Source organism: Microcaecilia unicolor, chromosome 2, assembly GCF_901765095.1.
Source record: "Microcaecilia unicolor chromosome 2, aMicUni1.1, whole genome shotgun sequence".
In the NCBI taxonomy this organism is placed as follows: domain Eukaryota; kingdom Metazoa; phylum Chordata; class Amphibia; order Gymnophiona; family Siphonopidae; genus Microcaecilia; species Microcaecilia unicolor.
Genome location: NC_044032.1, coordinates 327,908,964 through 327,932,605, shown reverse-complemented (window position 1 = coordinate 327,932,605; position 23,642 = coordinate 327,908,964). Strand labels below are relative to the sequence as shown.

Here is a 23,642-nt window from a genome sequence, read left to right as displayed (position 1 = left end):
TAAGCGCACAGAGTACAAAAACCTCTGGCAAGTGATGATTTTCAGGAAAAAAAAGATATATGTTTTCCTATTTCAAAAATCGCTATTTTCGCCACTTGGATTCTGGATGTTTTTAGCTAACCATCCAAAGTTAGATTTAGATGTCATATCGAAAATGCCCCTCCATGTTGTCTGCATAAAATAAGTAACTTTTTAGGACTTATCAAATAGGCACTCTGTTAGGAAATTTCCACTGTTATATTTGTGTTTTATTATTGCACTTGCTTGTATTCAGTACTGCTAGTTCTTGTATTGATTTATTGCTTATTTTATTGACATTTCCTGATTTTTTTTATTATACATCTCCTTGAACCTTTATAAGATAAGGTGAATTATAAATTTAAATAAACTAGACAATTTAAGTAATACGCATTTATTTTTTCATAGAATTGATGAATATGGTAAAAGGATCCTTAGCTACAGATCTTGTTCTTCCTCATTTTGATGGAGATCTTTATGGAGAATCAGCTGACAAAGCGACCTACACACAGCAAGCTAACAAAAGATCTCATTGCGAAAGGCTAACATGGTTAGTATATGTACCACCAGTAGCTTTTATATGCTTATCTTTAAATTCTATATTTTTACAAATTAAACATAGTGCATAAATAATAGAAAATAATGCAAGCCCAGAATAACATAAAATGGTAGTCACAGAAAAAAAATCTTCTGAAGTTCCTAATAAGTTCTTATTACACAGTAATTCTTATTTAAGAAAGTGATTATATCAAACATATAAATGGCAAGTGACCGTACTCACTTGCAAATGCGCACTACAGTCCGAACGCTGAGAGTCCAAGCCACGCCTCCATGGGTGTGGAAATCGGAGGAGGAGGAGGAAGCAGGGAGGGAAGAAGGGGGCGGAACTCAGGGAAACACACACAGCCGCACAAGAATACTGTCGCTACCGCTCCTCCCCCCGAGGTCCCCGCTACCACTCCCCCCCCCCCCCAGGAGTCGCCGCTGCCGCCGCCCCCACTCCACCCAGCCTGGGACCTCTCTTCGCTATTGAACTTACAGCACCGAAACCACAGCAGCTCAGCTCCCATCTGCCTTCCTTCCCTGCCTGTGTCCTGCCCTCACCGACGTTACGTTACACAAGGGCAGGACACAGGCAGGGAAGGAAGGCCGACGGGAGCTGATTTGCGTGTTGCGGTTTCGGCACTGTAAGTTCTGTGGCGAAGAGAGGGCCCTGCCGAGGTGGAGGGGGGGCAGCGACTGGGGGGGGGGAGCGGTATCGGCAACCTTGGGGGGGGAAGCGGTATCGGCGACCTCGGGGGGGGGGGGGAGGGAAGAGCAGGAGAAATGCTGGATATGGGAGGTCACAGAAGGAGGGGGGCCTTGGAGCTGGCTGGGAGGGAGGGATGGAGGGAGGCATTGGAGCTGGGAGGGAGGGACAGAGGGGGGCAGTGGAGCTGGGAGGGAGGAGGAGGTGCCTTCGAACTGGGAGGGTGGGGGGCCTTGGAGCTGGGAGGGAGGGACAGAGGGCCTTACAGCTGGGAGGGAGAGACAGAGGGCCTTACAGCTGGCAGGGAAGGAGGGAGGATGCTGGACATGGGAGGTCAGAAGGAGGGGGGCCTGGGAGCTTGGAGGGATGGACAGAAGGGGGCCTTTGAGCTGGATGAGAGGGAGGGACGGAATGGGGCCCTTGTAGCTGGGAGGGATTGTGGCCTTGGAACTGGGAGGGAGGGCAGGGGGCCTTGGAGCTGGGGGGGGAGGGACTGGGGCCTTGGAGCTGGGAAGGGAGGGACGGAGGGGGGCCTTGCAGCTGGCAGGGAAGGAGGGAGGGCAGGGGGCCTTGCAGCGGTGAGGAGAGGGGGGAGGGGGCCTTGGAAAAAACACATCCCAATGCCCGTTTTGACGGGCTTAACGGCTAGTCAAACATATAAACGGCAAGTGACCGACTCACCTGCAAATGCGCAGTACAGTCGGAACGCTGAGAGTGTAGAAGTCCAAGCCCCGCCTCCACCAGTAGTACAGCCCAATAGGGAGGAGGGCTTGGACATGGGCGTGGAAATCGGAGGAGGAGGGAGCAGGGAGGGAATGAGGGGGCGGAACTGAGGGAAACAGATGCTGGGGGGAGGGCAGGGGAGAGAGCAGGGTTGGTGGACGGGGGAGGCCATAGGAAAACAAAAAACTAGCCCGTTGTTACGGGCTTAACGGCTAGTTAATAAATAAAGTAAACATGACCATACTCAGGAAACCTTGAGCTCTCATTTATCTACTTTAGATTATACTAACCAACCCACTCAATTATGAACGCTTACCTTCTATAACTACCCTAATCACTCTCTTCCTTCTTCTTTTTTCCCTTCCTAATCGCTACACATTACTAACTGTATCTGATCTGATATCCTGAAATGACAATGTTAACAAATCTATGTAAGCCACATTGAGCCTGCAAATAGGTGGGGGAATGTGGGATACAAATGCAATAAATAATAACTATTGTTGAAGATTTGTTGTTTTTCTTAGCCATGTGGAGAGCAATTCTGTAATGTACACACAAACAGTTATTTATTTATACTTATTTGGAAGATTAATTGCCCACACATTCCAGACACATCTCCCCAGACAAGTGTGGATTGCAGATGCACATGTAAATTAATTTCTCCGAGGACAAGCAGATCTATTATTCTCACATGTTGGTAATGTAACTCGCATTGCGCAGTCTGGATCTTATATCAAGCTAAAAACAGCTTTGTAGAGCAAGAGACTCGTTTCACTGCGCATGCATGAGTGCCTTCCCACCTGCTGTGAGAGCACAGTACCTGCCATTCTTTTTTTACCTTGGTGGGAGTGGGCGCCATTTTTTCTCTGCTTCTTACAGTCTGGTTCGGAAAGAGCGTGAGTGCTTTTTGGTGGCATTTACGCTGTATTTTTCTTCTTTTCTTGTGTTTGGGGTTTTTTTCCCTTTCCCTATCTTTATTTTTTAGTTATTTTTTCCTGCTTTTAAGTTTCCTTCTTTTCCATGTCACTAGGCCGCATTTAGGCTTTGACTTGGGTCAAGTTTTCCCTTTATTATTTCTCTGGTGCTTTGGCCCTTTTTCAGCACCATTGAGTCATTCAATTTGGCTATGGAAGTTTTTCCTTCCATGTCCATGAAAGTTCCCAGTGGCTTTAAGTACTGTTCCCAGTGCAATCGGACCATTTCTGGTACAGACACCCATTCTTGGTGTCTTCAGTGTTTGGGGCCTGATCACATCCATTCCAACTGTGTCCTGTGTTTTTGTAAGAAAAAAAAGACTCAGTTGGCCAGAGAAGCTCAACGAGAGAAGAATTTTGGAGCCCAGTCCGAATCACCATTGGCTTCAGGTGTTGCATCGGTCCATATGGCTGCTAGACCTATCGACACTGGGAACAGTTGTGCACTGAGTGTGTTTCCACCTGTCTCAATGCTAACTACTGTGCAGAGCCCCTGGGACCAACCTGCATTGGATTCAACGTTGTCCTCGTCGGCACTGAGGAGCCTCGATGACCATCTTTGGGCAAAGGCCAAGAAGCATCGGCATTAGTCCCCTTTGACACATGGTGCTGGGAGCTCTGAGGTGCCGAAGGATTTGGCACCCGAGAAATGTCAGTGCTGGGAGAACCGCTCCCCTTCTATACAAGAGGTGCTGGCACGGTGGTCTCCATGCAGCAGGGACCAGACTCCCATCTTGACCCCAGCAGTTCTGCAGACTGTCTCTGAGGCAATGCCCCAGCCTTTCCTGGTGTTGGCCCTTGATGAGTGCATCTGGGCCTTGCTCTCTGTGCTGCTGGCTGGTTTCATCCAACAGAGTGCATCAACATCGAGGGTGCTCGTGCCTGCCATGCCTCAAGTTGCAGCCCTCCTTTGCTCTCAGCCTGTGGTGGGGTTTCCAAAGCTGGTGTGGCGTGTGGCCCCGGCATCGACTGCCACCCAAGCCGGCATTTCCTTGATGTCGGTGGAGGAAGCTTTGCTGGATTCAATGCGGGAGCCAACTCCTCGATGCTCCTCTCAGAGATATGACTTCTCTAGGTCGAAACAGGCTAAGTCTCAGCCTTCTCATGAGTAGGCTTTGGCTGATACCAATGAGGAATGCACTTGGAAGTCAGATGATGACCGTTGATACTTCTCGGAGGAGGAGTCTAATGGGGTAACATCTAACCCCTCCCCTCCCCTCCATTTCCTTTGGAGGTGGAGGACAAGCCCAGGGCCAAGATGCTTGAGGTCCTGCGCTAGAGAGGCTGTGGCGGTCTTGCTTCACGAGATCTTACATGATGTTCTCGTGTGGAATTGGGAGTCCCCTCTGTTTTGGTATTCCCCCCCAAAATTGCCACTTTGTACCGGATTTAGAGTACCCTGGGTTTGATAAGCCTCAGCTGCCTCATCACTCCCTGGTGGTTGAATCCACCCTCAAAAGAGCCTAGAGACTATGCTTTGGTGCCCCTGGGCAGGGAAGCTAGAACCTTGGACTCTTTTGGACGTAAGATGTTTCAGGCCTCTATGTTTGTCTCCCATATTCAATCCTACCAGCTCTTCACAAGCGTGTACTTATGGGACTCGGTGCACAAGCTGCTAGATCTGGCAGACACTTTCCCTCCAGAGCAGGTTGAATTGCTTCGCCAGTTGGCCAAGCAGCAGAAGGCATGTCATAAGCTCTTGGCCAGGGGCATCTGCAACACTTTTGATGTGGCTTTCAGGATCTCTAACCAAAGTATAGTGATGTGCAGACTCTCATGGCAGTTCAGTAGTTCAGCAGAGGTTGGTGGATGCCCTGTGCTGGGGGGATAACCCTTATGGAGAGAAGGTGGAAGAGGTTGCTGACCAAATCAAGAAATGTACTGATACCATCCATTCTCTCTCCTGCCTGGCGTCTGCTGCTTCCTCTAAGAGGTATTTTGGCAAGTTGAGGAAGGGTGCCTACTACTCGCCAATACATAGGTACGCTACCTCCTCTCGCCCACCTCAACAGGCTCAAACCCAGCGCATTTGTTCATGTCAGCAGCATGCACTTAAGGCCCCAACAGTTCCCCAGTCAAAGCAAGGGTCAGGCTTTGACTGGCTTCAGCAGAGCATAGCTGCAGTAACAGTGACCATACCAGATAACTTGCTTGTTGGGGGGAGGCTGAAGTTTTTTCACGAAAGATGGCCCGAGTGGTGGGTTCTTCAAATAGTCTGTCTCAGTTACGCCCTGCATTGGCGTCATAGACCACCAAACTGCCCACCAAGAGCTCATTACTTTTTTTTTTTTTTTTTTTTAAACATTTGTACTCCGCGCTTTCCCACTCATGGCAGGCTCAATGCGGCTTACATGGGGCAATGGAGGGTTAAGTGACTTGCCCAGAGTCACAAGGAGCTGCCTGTGCCAGGAATCAAACTCAGTTCCTCAGTTCCCCAGGACCAAAGTCCACCACCCTAACCACTCATCCACTCCTTCAGTTGTCAGCACAAGCATTTGCTTGCAGAGGAACTCTCAGCCCTTCTGAAAGCCCATGCTGTTGAGCCTGTTCCACCAGGGGAGGAAGGGCAGGGATTCCAGATACTTACTTGTAGAAAAGAAGACAGGGGGGATGTGTCCCATCCTAGACCTAAGGGCCCTGAACAAATTCCTTGCCAAAGAAAAGTTCAGTATGGTTTCCTTGGGCACCCTTCACCCTATGATTCAGAAAACAATTAGCTAAGTTTTGTGGACTTGAAGGATGCTTACACATACATCCCGATAATTCCAGCTCACAGGAAGTATCTGCAATTTTGTCTGAGAACACAGCACTTCCATTACCACGTGTTGTCTTTTGGCCTCACATCAGATCCCAGGGTTTTTACCAAATGTGTAGCAGTAGTCGCAGCATCACTATGCAGACTGAGATTCCATGTGTTCCTTTATCTGGACGAATTGGCTGGTGAAGAGCATGTCAAAGGACAGTGCTCGGGAGTCCATGCGGAGGACTATTCGGGTGCTTGAGCTACTAGGGTTCGTTTTAAACTACCCCAAGTCCCATCTGCACCGTGTCCAGCAGTTGGAATTAATTAGAGCCCTGCTCGATACACAGAAGGTTCAAGCCTTCCTCCCAGGGCCAAGAGTGGACAATCTAGTCGCACTAGCTTCTTGGGTTTAAACCTCTCAGCAGGTCACAGCTTGGCAGATGTTGAGGTTATTGGGCCAAATGGCTTCTACAGTTTATGTGACGGCCATGACACATGAGAACTGCCCAATGGACCCTAGCTTCTCAGTGGTGCCAAGCCACAAGAGGTCTGGAGGATGTCAACTGAGTGTCTCTGGAGCTTGTTCTCTCCCTGTTATGGTGGACCATTCAATCCAGTTTGACTCTGGGACTTCCATTCCAAATTCCTCAGCCACAGAAAGTGCTGATGACGGATGCATCACACCTGGTGTGGGGAGCTCATATAGATGGGCGTCACCCTCAAGATGCTTGGTCTGCCCAGGAAACAGATCTCCAGTTCAATCTCCTGGAGTTTTGGACTATTTGGAATGCTCTAAAGGCATTCAGAGATTGGCTGTCAAACCAAATTGTACTCATTCAAACAGACAATCAGGGGGGCACTGGATCATGCTCTCTGTGTCAGGAGGCCATTCGGATGTGGCATTGGGCTGTCCTGCATGGGCCTGGCGGACAAACTGAGCAGGGTCATGCAATCACATGAGTGGTCTCTCAACATGGGCATTTCCCGAGAGATCTTCCGAGCATGGGACACCTCCTCGGTGCATCTCCTTACTACTCAAGTCAATCTCAGAGTCCATCAGTTCTGTTCCAGGCTTCAGGCCCATGATAGACTAGCATTGTATGCCTTCCTCTTTCATTAGGGGACAGGTCTTCTGTATGTGTATCCTCCCATACCCCTCGTGGGGAAGACTTTGCTGAAACACAAGCAAGTCCACGGGACCGTGATTATGATAGTTCCTTACTGGCCCTGGCAAATCTGGTTCCCTCTTCTTCTGGAGTTCTCCTCTGAAGAACCATAGAAATTGGAGTGTTTTCCACCCTCATCAGGCAGAATGAGAGATTTCTTTTTCATCCCAGTCTCCAGTCTCTGGCCCTCATAGCCTGGATGTTGAGAGTCTAGAATTTGCTTTCTTGTGTCTGCCAGAGGTTATCTGCTGGGTCTTGCTGGCTTCCAGAAAAGATTCTGCTAAGATGTATTACTCTTTTAAATGGAGGAGGTTTGCCATCTGGTTTGAGGGCAAGGCCCTAGATCTAATTTCCTGCCTTACACAGACCCTGCTTGAATACCTTCTACACCTTTCCAAGTCTGGCCTTAAGACCAACTCCTTAAGGGTTCGCCTCAGTGCAATTAGTGCTTATCATCAACATGTAGAGGGTAAGCCCATCTCTGGACAGCCTCTAGTCGTTCGCTTCATGAAAGATTTGCTTTTGTCAAAGCCCCCTGTCAGACCTCCACCAGTGTCATGGGACCTCAACGTCATTCTCACCAAGCTGATGAAAACTCCTTTCGAGCCACTAGATTCATGTCATCTGAAGTACTTGACCTGGAAGATCATTATTTTTGGTGGCTGTTACTTTAGCTCGCAGGATCAGTGAGCTTCAGGTCATAGTGGTGGATGCATCTTATACTAGGTTTTATCACAACAAAGTAGTCCTCCGCACGCACTTTAAATTCTTGCCTAAGGTTGTGTTGGAATTCCATCTGAACCAGTTGATTGTCTTGCCAACATTCTTTCCCCGACCTCATGCTTATCCTGGCGAGAGTGTCTTGCACACCTTGGACTGCAAGCAAGCATTGGCCTTTTACTTGAAATGGACTAGGCCTCACAGACAATTTTTGTTTCTTCTGAGCCCAACAGGATGGGGGTCACCATCGGGAAACGCACAGTCTCTAATTGGCTGGCAGATTGTATTTCTTTCACTTATGCCCAAGCTGGGCTGACCCTAGTGGGTCATGTCAAGACCACAATGTTAGAGCCATGGCTATGTTGGTAGCCCACTTGCGGTCAACCTCCATTGAAGAAATTTGCAAGGCTGCAAGGTGGTCTTCATTCCACACATTCACATCTCACTATTTCCTTGAGCAGGATACTGACGTGACAGTTGGTTTGAACAGACAGTAGTGCAGAATCTGTCTGGGGTCTAGAATCCAACTGCACCCTCCTATTATTATTATTATTATTAGCATTTGTATAGCGCTACCAGACACACGCAGCGCTGAACACCTGATACAAAGAGACAGTCCCTGCTCAAAAGAGCTTACAATCTAAATAATACAGACAGACAAGACAGTTACGGGTGAGGGAAATAATGGGTGAGAAGGAAGGAAGGGACAAGGGGAGGGCAATTGAGTAGTGGCTAGGAGCTAAAAAGCAGCAGTGAAAAGGTGGGTTTTCAGCATAGATTTGAAAATAGGTAGAGATGGAGCTAGACATATAGGTCCAGGAAGTCTATTCCAGGCATAAGGTGCTGCAAGACAAAAGGAGCGAAGCCTGGAGTTAGCAGTGGAGGAGAAGGGGGATGACAAGAGAGATTTGTCCAGTGAGCGGAGTTCACGGGGAGGAATGTAGGGAGAGATGAGAGTGGAGAGGTAATGGGGGGCTGCAGAGTGGATGCATTTAAAGGTCAGTACGAGAAGTTTAAACTGAATGCGGAAGCGGACAGGGAGCTAGTGAAGTGACTTGAGGAGTGGGCTAGTGTGGGTATAACGATTCTGGCGGAAAATAAGTCGTGCTGCAGAATTTTGGACAGATTGGAGAGGAGAGAGATGGCTGAGCGGAAGACCAGTGAGAAGTAAATTGCAATAGGCCAAGCGAGAGGTGACAAGGGTGATAAGGGTTCTGGCAGCGTATTCAGAAAGGAAGGGGCGAATTTTGCTAATATTGTAGATAAAGAAACAACAGGTTTTGGCGATCTGTTGAATATGAGCAGAGAAGGAGAGAGAGGAATCAAAGATGACTCCAAGGTTACGAGCCGAGGAGACAGGGAGGATGTGAGAGCTATTAACAGAGATAGAGAAAGGGGGAAGAGGGGAGGTGGGTTTAGGGGGAAAAATGAGAAGTTCAGTTTTGGTCATGTTGAGCTTTAGATGACATTGAGACATCCAAGCAGCAATGTCAGACAAGCAGGCTGAGATTTTGTCCTGGATCGAGGTTGAGATTTCAGGGGTGGAGATGTGGATCTGAGAGTCATCAGCGTAAAGATGGTACTGGAAGCCATGGGATGAAATTAGGGTACCAAGGGAAGAGGTATAGATGGAGAAAAGGAGGGGTCCAAGGACAGAACCCTTAGGCACACCAACAGAAAGCGGGATGGAAGTTGAAGAGGATCCACCATAGTGAACACTGAAAGAACGAAGTGAGAGGTAAGAGGAGAACCAGGAAAGAACAGGGCCCTGGAATCCAAGCGAGGACAGCGTATCCAGAAGTATGGTGTGGTCAACAGTGTTGAAAGCAGCAGATAGGTCAAGAAGGATAAGGATAGAATAGAGACCTCTGGATTTAGCCAGTAGCAGGTCATTAGAGACTTTGGTAAGTGCAGTTTCAGTAGAGTGAAGAGGGCGAAAACCAGATTGGAGTGGGTCAAGAATAGGTTGCGTAGAAAGAAAGTCAAGACAACGGCGGTGAACGACACATTCAAGCAGGGGCGTAGCCACGGGTGGGCCTGGACGGGCCCAGGCCCACCCACTTTCCCTCCAGGCCCACCCATCCAAATCCTTCATCGCTGTCGCTGCCTTTTCTCCTGCGGCTTCCGGGAGGCAGCGATCAGCGTTACCTGTCAGTGCCTGCCCTGAAATTGTGCTTCTCTTCTCCCCAGGCTTCGCCCCGCTCTTTTCTTCGCTCGTGGTGCTGCGCTGCTATTCAAACAGGCAGCTCCGCTCCTCTCTGCCGCGTCCATCCGGCCCTCTGATGCACTTCCTGTTTAGTAGGGCCGGATGGCGGGCCTGGAAGAGTAAGTGCTGGATTTGTGGTTGGTTGGTTGGTTGGGGGGGGGGGGAGAGGAAAGGGAAGGGAAGGGATACTTTTGCCAGAGACAGAGTCAGACTTGTAGGAGGAAGGGGATTAGAGGGAACTGGGAAGGATGAGAGCTGCTGGAGGTGGGAGGAAAAGGAGGAGGGGATCAGAATAGAAGGGAGAGAGCTGCTGGACATGGGAGGAAGGGGCTGGAGAGCTTCTGGGAGGGAAGGGAGAGAGCTGCTGGACATGGGAGGAAGAGGAGGAGGGGACTGAATGGAAGGGAGAGAGCTGCTGGACATGGGAGGGAGAGGAGGAAGGGGCTGGAGGAAAGAGGGAGAGCTCCTGGACATGGGAGGGAGAGGAGGAAGGGGTTGGAGAGCTGCTGGACAAGGGAGGAAGATGAGGAAGGGACTGGAGGGAAGGGAGAGAGCTGCTGGACATGGGAGGAAGAGAAGGAGGGGACGATGGAAGGGAGAGAGCTGCTGAAGGAAGGGGAGGAGGGGACTGAATGGAAGGGAGAGAGCTTCTGGACATGGGAGGGAGAGGAGGAAGGGGCTGGAGAGCTGCTGGACAAGCTAAGAAGAGGAAGAAGGGACTGGAGGAAAGGGGGAGAGCTGCTGGACATGGGAGTGAGAGGAGGAAGGGGTTGGAGAGCTGCTGGACAAGGGAGGAAGAGGAGGAAGGGACTGGAGGGAAGGGAAAGAGCTGCTGGACATGGGAGGAAGAGAAGGAGGGGACGATGGAAGGGAGAGAGCTACTGAAGGAAGAGGAGGAGGGGATCTGGATGGAAGGGAGAGAGCTGCTGGACATGGGAGGAGAACTGGAGGGAAGGGAGAGAACTGCTGGTACAACACAAGGAGGGAGGGAAGGGAAACAGAGATACCAGACCAAGGAGATGAAGGAAAAGGGAATATTAAACCTACAGCTTGTGGGAGGGAGGCAGGAAATCAAGCAACCAAACCAGATGCTGGAAAGAGGAGGGAGTGAGAGGGAGAGAAGCTAGATGGGGTAGGGTCAGAGAGGGTAGAGATATATTGGCACTGGGGACAAAGAGAGGGGAGAAGATGGGCAGAGTAATATAGGGACACAGAGAAAAGGAGATACTAAACATGGAGGAAGATAGAGGTACAGAGATGGAAGAAGATGGAAGGATGGCAGAGAAAGAGGGAAAACAGATGGAAGGATGGCAGAGAAAGAGGGAAAACGGATGGATGGGGAGAGAGACACTGGATGGAAGGATGCAGAGAGAAAGGGGAGAGACTGGAAGGATGTGGAGAGAGAAGGGACACTGAACAGAAAAGGGTAGAGAGATAGACACTGGTTAGAAGGAGGGAGAGAGACATTAGATGGAAGGATCAGGAGAGAGGGTAGATGGGTAGAAGGATGGAGAGAGAAAGAGGGAAGATGCTGGATGGAAGGGTAGGGAGAAAGAGGTGACACTGGATGGAAGGATGCAGAAAGAAAGAGGGGAGACTATTGGAAGGATGGGGAGAGAGAGGGGAGACACTGGAAGGATGGGGAGAGAAAGAGGAGAGCTGCTGCATGGAAAGGGGGAGTAGTGAAAGATTGGAGAATAAGAGGAAGGGGCATGGGGAGAACAAGGGTGAGAAAAAGATGAAAAGCCATAAGTAGATGAAGGAAATTAAAGAATGGATAGTAAGAATGAATTAAATCTGGACAGCGAGAGAGAGAGAGAGAGAAATATTGAAGAAAGCAAAGAAAAAGAAGAGAAAAATGACAAATGGCCAGGAAACCCTGGCAGAAGAGTTAAGCGAAAACAAAAGAAAGCAGAATCTAGAGACACAATGAGACAAAGTAAATGGCCATACAACAAAGGTAAAGAAAATAATTTTATTTTTAATTTAGGATAAAGTAATATGGTGTTAAAATAGTTTCAGAGACCAATACTTTCTTCCTTAGGTCAGGAGAGGATACCGTAACAGCATTATACTGACCTGAGGCAGGAGGTTTTGGCCTCTGAAAGCTCACTGAAAAGGATTAGGCTATTAAATAAATTGTCTGAAATCTGATGCACTGAAAAGCAGCACTTTACCCTGTGTGACAAATGCATCTGAGTGTGACTAAATTTTGCTGGGGGGGGGGGGGGGGGGGGGGGTACAGAGAAAATTTTGTGCCCACCCACTTTGGGTTCAGGCCCACCCAAAATTGGCAGTCTGGCTACGCCACTGCGTTCAAGTAATTTGGAGAGGAAAGGGAGAAGGGAGTTGGGGCGATAGTTGGAGGGACAGGTGGAGTCGTGAGGGTTTTTTAAGGAGTGGAGTGACAACAGCATGTTTGAAGGCCATAGGAACAGTTGCAGTGGAGAGTGAAAGATTAAGGATGTGACAGATGACTGGGATGATAGTGTTAAGTAGCTAAGTGGGGATGGGATCAGAGGAACAGGTAGTACATTTAGAGGAGGAAAGAAGAAGGGCAGTTTCCTCAATAGAAACTTCTGAGAAGGAGGAAAAAGAAGGAGAGGAAGGAGAGTAGGGGGTGAGGACTAAGGGAGAGAGAGGTGGGGAGGGTTTGGATGAAAATTCAAGGTTAATCTTACGGATTTTATCCTAGGCCCATTTTGTTCTGTTCCATGCCACACTCTCACTCAGTTTATATATAGTTTTCAGGTTGATCTGTATTTTGTCCTCGCTGTTGCAAGGCCCAATTAACCAAAACCCTAAACGTACTCTCTGTTGTTCAAACAATACAACTTTACTTAATTTTTTAAGGTCTTTAATATTTAAAAATAAATATAATCAATACAAAACAAAACATATAACCCCACAATGCCCTCAGTATTCCTAAGGATCTCCCCTAATCAATTCCAATCGCTCACCCACATGCACACTCCTTAACGCAGCTGGTATTAAATACCCATCAGTAAGTGCATTACATAGTCACGTGCTTCATTGTTTTATATTCCAAAATACACAGTTCAAGAAGCAAAGTTGAAAAGGCCCCAAAGATTATCTGTTTAAATGTTCAGCAAAAGCGCCATACTCTTGTATCCAGTATGACACTATATAAAATATGAACTTGTATATTCAAAAGTCCAATGCTGGCGTCATCCCATGCTGTTATCCGACTTCATCATTTAAACATCAGGCTCCATAAGCTCCTGTGTGGTGTGAACGTCAGAACTTTAGTGGGTCCGGCTGCTGAGGGCACCGACAGTGCATCCTCAACTAAAACAAGCTCTCAGTCTCGGTTCTCAATGCGAGACCGCATTTCAATCTTGGCTTCCTCAGGAGAACCACAACCACCAACCCAGTGGGTTGTATCTCCAGTCTGCGCAGTCAGGAAATGACACTTCCTGACTGCGCAATGTCGTCATTTCCTGACTGCGCAGACTGGAGCTTATGGAGCCTGATGTTTAAATGATGAAGTCGGATAACAGCATGGGATGACGCCAGCATTGGACTTTTGAATATACAAGTTCATATTTTATATAGTGTCATACTGGATACAAGAGTATGGCGCTTTTGCTGAACATTTAAACAGATAATCTTTGGGGCCTTTTCAACTTTGCTTCTTGAACTGTGTATTTTGGAATATAAAACAATGAAGCACGTGACTATGTAATGCACTTACTGATGGGTATTTAATACCAGCTGCTTTAAGGAGTGTGCATGTGGGTGAGCGATTGGAATTGATTAGGGGAGATCCTTAGGAATACTGAGGGCATTGTGGGGTTATATGTTTTGTATTGATTATATTTATTTTTAAATATTAAAGACCTTAAAAAATTAAGGTAAAGTTGTATTGTTTGAACAACAGAGAGTACGTTTAGGGTTTTGGTTAAATTGTTTGTACTTTGTTTGGAAATATTTTCCCGCTAGTAGTCTGTAGCAAGGCCCAATTAACCAATGATTCTTGTTTTCAGTGAGTCTGGTAGCTAGGGATTCCCCACTTGTGAGAATAATAGGCCTGCTTGTCCTCAGAGAACGTGAAGATACTTACTTGTGCTCCTGGATTTTCAAGCACAATACAGTCTTCTGTTGGCGTCAATGTCACCATCTTATAATCCCAATCATATGTTATTATGGGTGCTACCTGTGTTCTTTCATGCTGTGTCTGTTGCTCCTTGGTGCTGCAACAGCATACTGTTGCTCTTTTGATACTCTAGAAACTTTCTAGCATAATCTAGTGGCCTTGTGGGCCTCTCACAGTGCAATATATTTAATTATTATGTCTGTAAACCCAAGTACTTGTTAAAAAAAAAAAAACAGCAAAATTCTCTTTTATTCCCCTCACTCACTGGAATTTTTCCAGGGGCCTGCTGACTCAGGCCATTCCACTGGCTTTTCTAGTTCCCATAACAATAAAAAGAATAGGAGTGGTATATATGTTAAAAGCGGCATTTTTAGAATGGGAAAGCACATATATACTTCACCTTCTAAAACCACTGTTTATAGAGCAAGGTGTAAGAGAGAAGAGGAAACCTCCCCAAGCTTCATATTGATTTCTTCTCTCATCATCCTTCAATTATGTTTTAGAGAATGGCGATGTGTAAGAAAAGTCTCTTCCCCTAATACCTAGATGCACTTAATACAAAAAAAGCACAAAATATATTCCAATTAAGAACAGTGCATTGATAAATTATATAACAACATGATTGTAAATATTATACATAACAGAAAAGGCAACAATAAAATAGGTAATGTAGAGTATATATAAGGCAATATAACAAGACTATCATTATTTTATACAACAAAGGACAATACTCTCGAAAGTGTGCCTGTTGGTGGCACTTGCCAGTCATGGTCAGTAAAAAGGTACAAATGGCACAGAGCCCGACTTTCAGACCTCAGGAGTTAGCCTAGCTAACTCTCGCGGTTGGTGCTGAGCCTGGATATTCAGTGCCAGGCTGTTTCCGATGACAGGCGTTTAATATGTAGTTTATTTTTGGCAAGTTCAAACTTAACCAGCCAAGTGGTATTCAGCGCTGGCTGGTTAAGTTTAAACCGGCCAAAGATAGGCCTGGTATTCACGTGGCCAAATATGGCAACCAAACCTGCACTGAAAATCAGTGAATAGCCGGTTATATCTTGTGTTACAAATGGCTACCGCCAATTTTCAGTGGGTCATGGCCAAACATGTCCCGCTGAAAATTGGTGGGTAGCTGCTTATGGTGCATTTAACCGACCAGGTGCAAATCCTGGCCAGTTAAATGCTTTTGAATGTCGGGGGGGGGGGGGGGGGGGGACGGGGGACAGTCTTTCAGCAGTTAAGAACTATAATACATTCTCATGGTCTGTTGACTCTTCACACATGGGGTGCTATAGGCTCCCTCTCATACATGGGCTCCATTGGGTTGTTAAATCGTGAGAGGGTTGTGAAAAATTACAAGAGGACCTTACGAGACAGGGAGACTGGGCGTCTAAATAGCAGATGACGTTTAATGTGAGCAAGTGCAAAGTGATGCATGTGGGAAACAGGAACCCGAATTATAGCTACGTCATTCAAGGTTCCACGTTAGGAGTCACCGACCAAGAAAGGGATCTGTGTCGTTGTTGATGATACGTTGAAACCTTTTGCTCAGTGTGTTGGGGTGTCTATGAAAGCAAATAGAACGTTAGGTATTATTAGGAAAGGAATGGAAAACAAAAGTGAGGACGTTATAATGCCTTTGTATTAGTCCAAGGTGAGACCACACCTCGAATATTGTTTTCAATTCTGGATGCCGCATCTCAAAAAAGATTTAATGGAAATAAGAAAAGGTACAAAGAAGGGCGACGAAACTGATAAAGTGGATGGGACAACTTCCTTATGAGGAAAGGCTGAAGCATCTAGGGCTCTTCAGCTTGGAGAAGAGATGGCTGAGGGGAGATATGATAGAGGTCTATAAAATAATGAGTGGAGTGGAACAGGTAGACGTGAATCGTTTGTTTACTCTTTCCAAAAATACTAGGACTAGGGGGCATGCGATGAAGCTACAAAGTAGTTAAATTAATATGAATCAGAGAAACTTTTTCTTCACTCAACGTGTAATTAAACTCTGGAATTCGTTGCCAGAGAATTTGGTAAAGGCGGTTAGCTTAGCGGGGTTTAAAAAGGGTCTGGCTGGCTTCCTAAAGAAAAGTCCATAGACCATTATTAAATTGACTTGGGAAGGGGCGGTCACATGACGCTATGCAGGGGAGCGGACGCTAGCTGCTTCGCTCCTGCTCCCTCATCGCCGACCCAGCATAGAATACCCCGACATAGAGAGTGAATTCATCCAGATAAGTGGCGCACACTCAACTGAGACAGAGGTCAGAGCTTAAAATCTACTCTCACCGATAATGGCAGCCAAAAATCCACGCAAAGAAAAGGAGAAGAGCAGACTGGCGGAGGACAAGATGGTGGCTCCAGCGAGCCCTGCGGCATCACAAGTGGGATCCGCATGGGCCGCCGAGATAGTCGGAGAGGTAACCAGCGCTATGGAAATGATTTTAGAAAAAAAGTTGGGCTCCTTGACAGCTAAATTGGAAGCTCTCCACAGTAATGTAACCCAAATCGTGGAAGATATGGCGACGTACCGGCGAGTTGGAAGATCATATGGCGAAAGTCGAAGAAGATCAAATCAAGTTTAAAAAGCAAGTGGACTCCTATGCTGACAAACTTGAGGACCTAGACAACAGGTCCAGACGCAATAATTTAAGACTGGTGGGAATGCCTGAAAATCAAGGGGACCACGACTTGAAGCGATTTCTGGAGGCCTGGTTAGTCAAGGAGCTGGAACTGCCGACGGAACTGGGCCCCTTGAGGATTGAACGGGCCCATCGTCTGGGTCTAAAGCAGGTGAACACAGCAAGGTCAAGAGTGGTCATATGTAAGATTCTTAATTTTGCTCATAAAACAGCGATATTGCAGGCGCTGCGAAGCGGTAAGGAACTTTTTTGTGGCACCCAGAAATTTTATGTTTTCAGGATTACTCGGCGGGCGTGTCTGCACAATGGAAACTGTTTTCACCCATTTGCGCTGACTTGGTGAAGCAAAAAATTAAATTCGCGCTGATGTATCCTGCAAAGCTGAGGATTACCTACCAGTCATCCACTTATACCTATTCATCGGTTGAGGAGGTGCAGAAATTTCTACAACAACTGGATCCCAATCGCTGAGGAGATCGGACGGGAAGCAGCCGGAGGAAGTACACGAAGGCAAAAGAAAGGCAAGAGCTGCAGATTTGGTTCGGTTCAGTTTATTTGATTTCGAGTGTCCTGGTTTGTAAGAGCAGGCTGATTTCATCACACCTTTTGAGTATCAGAGATCCAGTAAAGGAAAGGTGTATTTCAAGGAGTTCGGAGTTAAGGGGTATTTTCCCTCCCCTTTTGGAGTCTCCATTTTATTTCGGAGACTGCTGTGAACTGGTTTGGACATTAAAACATGTTAGTGTGGGGGCAAGATGGCGGCTGTGTGAGAAGCACAGCTAGACGTGACCCACTCTTCTCCCTAAACACCAAGCAAGTTCGCTCCTTACCTGACCCTCTAGATGGGGAAAAGGAGAGGCAAAGTCAGGGAGATTCCCTCTCTCCCTGGCGGGTCAAGCCAACTTCGCCAGGCGAAAATGGAGGATTTTGGAATCGCGCCAGGTCCTGGACAAACTTCTACTCCCGTAGCTGAGGCTAACGCTGTGACGCTGGCCGACAGTGTAGACGGGGCTTCCCTAAGCCCCGTCGAACGTGCGGCTCCTCCACAACCAGGAAGTGGTTGTCTACTGATGAGTCCTGACGCTCTGACCCGAAGTGGATTACAGACCGAGCAGGGAGGGAGCCGTCGGGAGACCGAGGGAGAACGGAGTGCGGGCAGCCTGAAAGTTCCAGAGGTGAATTCTGCTCCTATGCTGTCGTTGCAGACTGTGAGTATCCTGGAAAACGCTGCCAAAGCACCCCTTCCTGAGTTGAATTTGGAGAAAATGAAAAAACCAGCCGTAGTGACGCTAGAGTCACTATGGGACCTTACCTTTTCTGCCCACACCTCTTTACAAGCTGCAATTACTAATAATGCTGTAACCATCAAAACTTTGTCAGAAACTGCTTTATCCCAATTGCAACTGACTGAATTTCAAACTGCCGCAGTAAAATCTCTTACGGAAAGAACTCAAAAAATGGAACTTCTGGGACAAACTTTGATAAAGGATAAGAATTTTACTCAAAGGCGGTTGGAATATCTTGAAAATCAGTCTAAACGCTTAAATTTGAGGCTAATAAATTTTCCAAGTTCACCATTGGTTACTCCGGTACAAATGGTTAAGAAATATCTCGTTGAAATACTGGGTATGTCAGATAACTCACTACCACCAATAACTAGAGCTTATTATTTGCAAACTGAATCAAAGTTTCCTCAAGGTGGAGAAGCGATGAACCTGACAACCTTTTTGGAGTCCTCTTTGGAGGTCATTACCAAAAGAGCAACTTTATTAGTCTCTTTTGCATTAGAGATGGATAGGGATGCAGTTTTGACACTTTCTTTGAGACATTTAGATTCTATGTTTTTGGGGTCAAAAATAAGGATTTACCCGGACTTATCAAGAGAGACTCAAATGCGGCGCAAGGCCTTTTTGACCCTGCGCCCAAGAACTGTGGCGATAGGAGCTAGCTTCCTATTGAAATTTCCCTGTGTTTGCAGAATTGTATTTCAATCCAAACAATTTCAGTTTTTTGACCCCAAACAACTGGAGGAATTTCTGCTTAGTAGAGAAGGAGTTCAGGTGGTGGTATAGTCCCATATGTACACTGTTTAACAGCTTTTGAGTGAAGAATCCAGGGCATGTGCTTCATTGGTAAAGTTATTATTATACAATTATTTCATAGATTATTTAAGTAATCTTACATCTTGATCTGATTTCTTATATTGAGGTCGATAATTTGTTGAAACTTACTAGTTTATAATATGTTTGATTAAGTGTGATTTCCAATTTGTGTATTATCATTCATAAAGGTGAAATTATGTTTGTTAAAAAGCTTAATAAAAATAAAAATTTAAAAAAAAAAAAAAAAAAAAAAACATGTTAGTGTTGGGGGCAAGTCTGGGAAGAGATGTTGAATGGCAGATTGGGAAGGTGTTTGGGGTAAGAAAGTGGAGGGCAAGGTAAATTTGTTGGTGCATTAAAAGGGGTAATTAAGAGGATTTAATGGAGGGTTTTGTTAAGAGAGCTTGGTTTGGGATGGGGGGGGGGGCCTTAAAAGTGACCTGATTCCTATGGGGGGCTCTTCGGGGAACAAGGGGGTACAGTAAGGGTTAAGGTAATGGGTGGGATAGGGGGAAGGGGTGAGGGGAGGGGAGGGTTTCAGGGAGGGAGGAATGCTCTGTGGGCATTGGATATAAGGAAATGGGCTATTGCATTATCAAACATATAAATGGCAAGTGACCGTACTCACTTGCAAATGCGCACTACAGTCCGAACGCTGAGAGTGCAAGCCACGCCTTCATGGGCGTAGAAATCAGAGGAGGAGGAAGTAGGAAGGGAAGGAGGGGGCGGAACTCAGGGAAACACAGACAGCCGCACAAGGATACCGTCGCTACCGCTCCCCCCCCCCCGAGGTCCCCGCTACCGCTCCTCCCCCCTGGAGTCACCGCCGCCCCTACTCCACCCGGCCCGGGACCTCTCTTCGCTATTGAACTTACAGCGCTGAAACCGCAGCAGCTCAGCTCCCGTCTGCCTTCCTTCCCTGCCTGTGTCCCGCCCTCGCCGACGTTACGTCACACGAGGGCGGGACACAGGCAGGGAAGGAAGAACGACAGGAGCTGATCTGCGTGTTGCGGTTTTGGCGCTGTAAGTTCTGTGGCGAAGAGAGGGCCCTGCCCAGGTGGAGGGGGCAGCTGCGGCGACTCTGGGGGTGGGGGAGCGGTATCGGCGACCTCGGGGGGGGGAGGGAAGAGCAGGAGAAATGCTGGATATAGGAGGTCACAGAAGGAGGGGGGCCTTGGAGCTGGCTGGGAGGGAGGGACAGAGGAGGGCATTGGAGCTGGGAGGGACGGAGGGGGGCAGTGGAGCTGGGCGGGAGGAGGAGGGGCCTTCAAACTGGGAGGGAGTGCGGGGGGCCTTGGAGCTGGAAGGGAGGGACAGAGGGCCTTGGAGCTGGGAGGGAGGGACAGAGGGCTTTGCAGCTGGCAGGGAAGGAGGGAGGATGCTGGACATGGGAGGTCAGAAGGAGGGGGGCCTGGGAGCTTGGAGGGATGGACAGAAGGGGGCCTTTGAGCTGGATGGGAGGGAGGGACGGAATGGGGCTCTTGTAGCTGGGAGGGATTGTGGCCTTGGAACTGGGAGGGAGGGCAGGGGGCCTTGGAGCTGGGGGGGGGGAGGGACTGGGGCCTTGGAGCTGGGAAGGGAGGGACGGAGGGGGGCCTTGCAGCTGGCAGGGAAGGAGGGAGGGCAGGGGGCCTTGCAGCGGTGAGGAGAGGGGGGAGGGGGCCTTGGAAAAAACACATCCCAATACTCGCCCGTTTTGACGGGCTTAACGGCTAGTCAAACATATAAACGGCAAGTGACCGACTCACCTGCAAATTCGAAGTAGAGTCGGAACGCTGAGAGTGTAGAAGTCCAAGCCCCGCCTCCACCAGTAGTACAGCCCAATAGGGAGGGGGGCCTGGGAGCTGGGAGGGATGGACAGAAGGGGGCCTTTGAGCTGGATGGGAGGGAGGGACGGAATGGGGCCCTTGGAGCTGGGAGGGAATGGGGCCTTGGAACTGGGAGGGCAGGGGGCCTTGGAGCTGGGAGGGACGGAGGGGGGCCTTGCAGCTGGCATGGAAGGAGGGGGGGCAAGGGGGCCTTGCAGCGGTGAGGGAAGGGGGGAGGGGGCCTTGGAAAAAAACACATCCCAATACTCGCCCGTTTTGACGGGCTTAACGGCTAGTCAAACATATAAATGGCAAGTGACCATACTCACTTGCAAATGCGCACTACAGTCCGAATGCTGAGAGTCCAGGCCACGAGAGATGATTCGACGCCGAGGAAGCGGCAGTGCCGAGAGGAGCATTCCCCCTCGGTTGAAGAGGTGTCGCTGCGTCAGTCCATGGGTGCTTCGGTACCGTCTCCTGGACCCGAGCAACTTCCGGCACTGGCACCCACACTGGCCCCCCTGCCTTTCCCGACAGCGGGCCTTGATGAGTGCCTCCGAGCCATCCTTCCAGGGATTCTGGAAGGGCTGATGTGCCAGGCTTTGCCGGCACCGGGGGTGCTTGCGCCCCCGGCGCCGTTGATGGAGGCGCTGGTGTGCTCTAGCCCGATGCCGAGGACGCCGACGCCGCTTGCGGCACTGGTGTCGACCGCCATGCAGGTGGAATCCCCGTCGACGTCAATGGAGGGAGCTTCATCCCCGCCGGCGCGGGAGTCCACCGCTCGACGCCATCCACGGGGACTTGGTTCCTCGCAGTTGAGATGGGCCCGGTTCAGGTCTGAGCCGCAAGAGCTCATGTCCGACACCGAGGAAGAGGCCTCGTGGGGGGAGGAGGAGGACCCCAGATATTTCTCCTCAGAGGAGTCTGAGGGCCTTCCCTCCGACTCCACTCCTTCACCGGAGAGGAAGCTCTCGCCCCCTGAGAGCCTCTCCTTTGCCTCCTTCGTCAGGGACATGTCTATTTGCATTCCCTTCCCCGTGGTCTCTGTGGATGAGCCGAGGGCTGAGATGCTCGAGGTCCTCGACTATCCATCACCACCTAGAGAGTCTTCCACGGTGCCGTTGCACAATGTCCTCAAAGAGACACTGCTTCGGAACTGGCTGAAGCCATTATCTAACCCCACCATCCCCAAGAAAGCGGAGTCTCAATACAGGATCCACTCTGACCCAGAGTTGATGTGGCCCGGCGGTCGTGGACTCTGCTCTCAAGAGAGCACGGAGTTCGAGGGATACCGCCTCGGCGCCCCCAGGGCGGGAGTCTCGCACTCTGGACTCATTTGGGAGGAAGGCCTACCAATCTTCCATGCTCGTCACCCGCATTCAGTCATACCAGCTCTACACGAGCATTCACATGCGGAACAATGTGAAGCAACTGGCAGACCTGGTCGACAAGCTCCCTCCGGAGCAGTCCAGGCCCTTTCAGGAGGTGGTCAGGCAGCTGAAGGCGTGCAGAAAGTTCCTGTCCAGGGGTATCTATGACACCTGTGATGTGGCATCTCGAGCTGCGGCCCAAGGTATAGTGATGCGCAGACTCTCCTGGCTGCATGCCTCTGACCTGGACAGCCGCACCCAGCAACGACTGGCGGATGTCCCTTGCCGGGGGGATAACATCTTTGGCGAGAAGGTCGAGCAGTTGGTGGACCAACTACACCAGCGGGAAACCGCTCTCGACAAGCTCTCCCACCATTCAGCATCCACCTCAGCAGGTGGACGTTTTTCCTGGGCCAGGCAGGCTGCGCCCTACGCCTACAACAAGTGTAGGTACACCCAGCCGGCCCGAAGGCCTCCTCAGGCACAGGGACAGTCCCAGCGCGCTCGTTCCTGTCAACAGCGTGCGCCTAAGCAGCCCCCTGCGCCTCCACAGCAAAAGCCGGGGACGGGCTTTTGACTGGATCCATGGGAACATAGCCGCCATCAAAGTGTCCGTACCGGATGACCTGCCGGTCGGGGGGAGGTTGAAAGTTTTTCACCAAAGGTGGCCTCTGATAACCTACGACCAGTGGGTTCTCCAAATAGTGCAGTGCGGATACACCCTGAATTTGGCCTCCCCTCCACCAAATTGCCCACCGGGAGCCCAATCCTTCAGCTCCCATCACAGGCAGGTACTTGCAGAGGAACTCTCCGCCCTTCTCAGCGCCAATGCGGTCGAGCCCGTGCCACCCGGGCAGGAAGGGCAGGGATTCTATTCCAGGTACTTCCTTGTGGAAAAGAAAACAGGGGGGATGCGCCCCATCCTAGACCAGAGAGGCTTGAACAAATACCTGGTCAAAGAGAAGTTCAGGCTGCTTTCCTTAGGCACCCTTCTACCAATGATTCAGAAAGACAATTGGCTATGTTCCCTGGATTTAAAGGACGCTTACACTCACATCCCGATACTGCCAGCTCACAGACAGTATCTCCGATTCCGTCTGGGGACACAGCACTTTCAGTATTGTGTGCTGCCCTTTGGGCTCGCCTCCGCACCATGAGTATTCACGAAGTGTCTCGTGGTGGTTGCGGCGTATCTACGCAAGCTGGGAGTGCATGTGTTCCCGTATCTCGACGATTGGCTGGTCAGGAGCTCTTCGGTCCATGCAGTGTACTATCCACCTTCTGGAGCTGCTGGGGTTTGTGATAAATTACCCGAAGTCCCATCTCCAGCCAGTCCAATCTCTGGAATTCATAGGAGCGCTGCTGAATTCTCAGACGGCTCAGGCCTTCCTTCCCGAAGCAAGGGCGCAGAACCTTCTATCCCTTGCCTCTCAGACCAGAGCGTCTCAGCAGGTCACAGCTCGGCAGATGTTGAGACTCCTGGGTCATATGGCCTCTACGGTTCATGTGACTCCCATGGCTCGCCTTCACATGAGACCTGCTCAATGGACCCTAGCTTCCCAGTGGTTTCAAGCTACTGGGAATCTAGAGGATGTCATCCGTCTGTCCATCTGTTGCTGCAATTCGCTGCACTGGTGGACCATTCGGACCAATTTGACCCTGGGACGTCCATTCCAAATTCCGCAGCCCACGAAAGTGCTGACGACGGATGCATCTCGCCTGGGGTGGGGAGCTCATGTCGATGGACTCCACACCCAGGGTCTGTGGTCCCTCCAGGAACAGGATCTTCAGATCAACCTCCTGGAGC

The 23,642-nt window shown here is 49.3% G+C and overlaps 1 protein-coding gene across 1 annotated transcript in view; it reads left to right on the top strand.

Annotated features, from left to right (window-relative positions):
* DNAH6 (dynein axonemal heavy chain 6) overlaps positions 1–23,642 on the top strand; it is a 2,906,060-nt gene that overhangs the window by 100,565 nt on the left and 2,781,853 nt on the right. Inside the window, exon 7 of the mRNA XM_030192089.1 lies at positions 427–568. Coding sequence (XP_030047949.1) covers positions 427–568 — 142 coding nt within the window. The remainder of the gene's footprint in view (positions 1–426; positions 569–23,642) is intronic.